The sequence below is a fragment of the Pteropus vampyrus genome, unplaced genomic scaffold (assembly GCF_000151845.1).
Source record: "Pteropus vampyrus isolate Shadow unplaced genomic scaffold, Pvam_2.0 Scaffold392, whole genome shotgun sequence".
Lineage (NCBI taxonomy): Eukaryota > Metazoa > Chordata > Mammalia > Chiroptera > Pteropodidae > Pteropus > Pteropus vampyrus.
In genome coordinates, this window is record NW_011889173.1 from 382,570 (window position 1) to 384,375 (window position 1,806).

At 58.2% G+C, this 1,806-nt stretch overlaps 1 protein-coding gene across 1 annotated transcript in view; it reads left to right on the forward strand.

The window, feature by feature from the left end:
- The window catches only part of LOC111731701 (solute carrier family 22 member 1-like), a 3,625-nt gene extending 2,438 nt beyond the window's left edge, over nt 1–1,187 (forward strand). The window contains exon 2 of the mRNA XM_023523444.1: nt 1,158–1,187. Coding sequence (XP_023379212.1) covers nt 1,158–1,187 — 30 coding nt within the window. The remainder of the gene's footprint in view (nt 1–1,157) is intronic.
- The last annotated feature ends 619 nt before the right edge of the window (nt 1,188–1,806 follow it).

Below are 1,806 nucleotides of genomic sequence, written 5' to 3' on the forward strand. Positions count from 1 at the left end.
GTACCGGACATCCACTAAAAAGTGGCGTTTCTCCGAAGTTCAGATTCAACTGGGCACCCTGTTTATTTTATTTTATTTTTTCTTCTGCTAAGTCTGGCAAGACTTCCTTGGTGCCAAACGAGGGAGTTTGGTTTGGGTCAGGCAGCAGCACAGTGAGGCGGTCCAGCTGGACCTCGGCAGTGGTCCGGACGCAGGGCGGTGGTGGGGTTGAGGGTTTCCTCCGAGGTGGGCAGAGAAATGAGCCCTAGTGAGAAACGTCAGCCGACACGGTTGTCCCAGCAGATTGAGCACCAGATTGAAGAGACGCAGGCCTGGCCTGGGCTGGGAGGATGGCTCTGGCTTGGGGTAGACGGGCGGATGGAGCCACTGAGAATGAAGGCTGGAACCCAGGCTGGGGGCGGTTTGGGCAGGAGGAGGAGGCAGTGAGGTGCTGGCCTGGGGGTCATCAGCCATGGAGAAGAGGGGACAGACGCAAAAGAACCGAAGCAGCTTTAGAACCGATCTGTGGAACGAATAGTGGCTTCTAAGACCTAAGTGTCGGTGAGGATTCAGAGGGTCCTGGCAGTGTTCACGGCGAGTGAGCGGGGCGTGGTTGCAGGAGAGAGGTCACAGCTGCTGGCGGCTGGGGCACAGCTTCACCTGGAGGGTGTGGGACTTGACCGAGGAGAGTGAAGGTGGTGAGAGATGAGGCATTGGGGTCAGGAGGACAGGAGTGACCCCGGATGGCAGCAGTGGGCGCCCCTGGAATGCCCCCTGCTGATGGCTTCTGCACCTGGTGCCTCCACGGCTCACCCTGAGCTGAGGCTCATGCCTGCGGAATTCACCTTGGTTACTCATTTCCACAGAAAGAATCTTTAACTCAGCCTCACCTTGGACGTTGGAACTTTCTGAAGGCCGATGATGAGGCAGCCTGTTTGATTAACCCCGCTGGGGCCAGGGGCAGGGTCATGTCCTTGGGGAAGGAATGTGCTTGCCTATTCCTGCCGCAGGCTCCCCTCCAGCCACAGCCCCACACCAGGCTCAGGCGGACCTTGAGCCTGAGCCCCAGGTGACAGTGGTGTCCACATCACTGTTTCCACACTCGCCTGATCCCGGGATCACTGGATCCGATCTGAGACCTGCCGAGACAGGATCCACGGGAATCTGTATTCTCGCAGGGACTCTGGGTGGTTCTGGTGACTGGGTGAGCTTGGCGAATGTTTCCTGCTATTTTACAGGCACAAGGCCCTGGCCCTGGTGAACCTCAGCAGGAGAGGTGACAGGACCTGGGAGCCCCATCTAGTGCTCCCCGTTTTGCACAGCCCCAGGCTTTCCCAGGCGTGCACACATGTGCCAGGGGCAGTGGTCGGGTGTGAGTTTGGGAATGCAGGGGGCGTAGCAGGTTTACAAGCCTTGCAGGTGGCTCCAGACGTGGCTCCTCAGTGGAGGCTGGGGGCAGATCCTCCTCAGCGGGACACGGTGTTAGCAGGGAAGGCCAGGCACCCCTTCATCCTGCTCTGTGGGTGCTCTGGCTTCTGCACAGTCTGGGGGCAGGACAGACCCAGGACACTTCAGTTAGGGGAGCAGGGACATCTGACAGATGCTGATTGCAAAGATTAGAATGAAAGGCAGAACACAGAGCCTGTGGTTTTAGTGACATCTAGTGTACACAGAACATCACATTGGGTGATGTGCGTGGAGGCTACAAAGAGACAGTTGGGCACTTGGAGACACAGCCCCTGGGCACAGCCAGATAACACCCAGCAGCATCTGTCCCCTTGTGTGCTAATGGCAAAGGGCAGGCAGGGAAGCTCCTGGGAGAAGGTG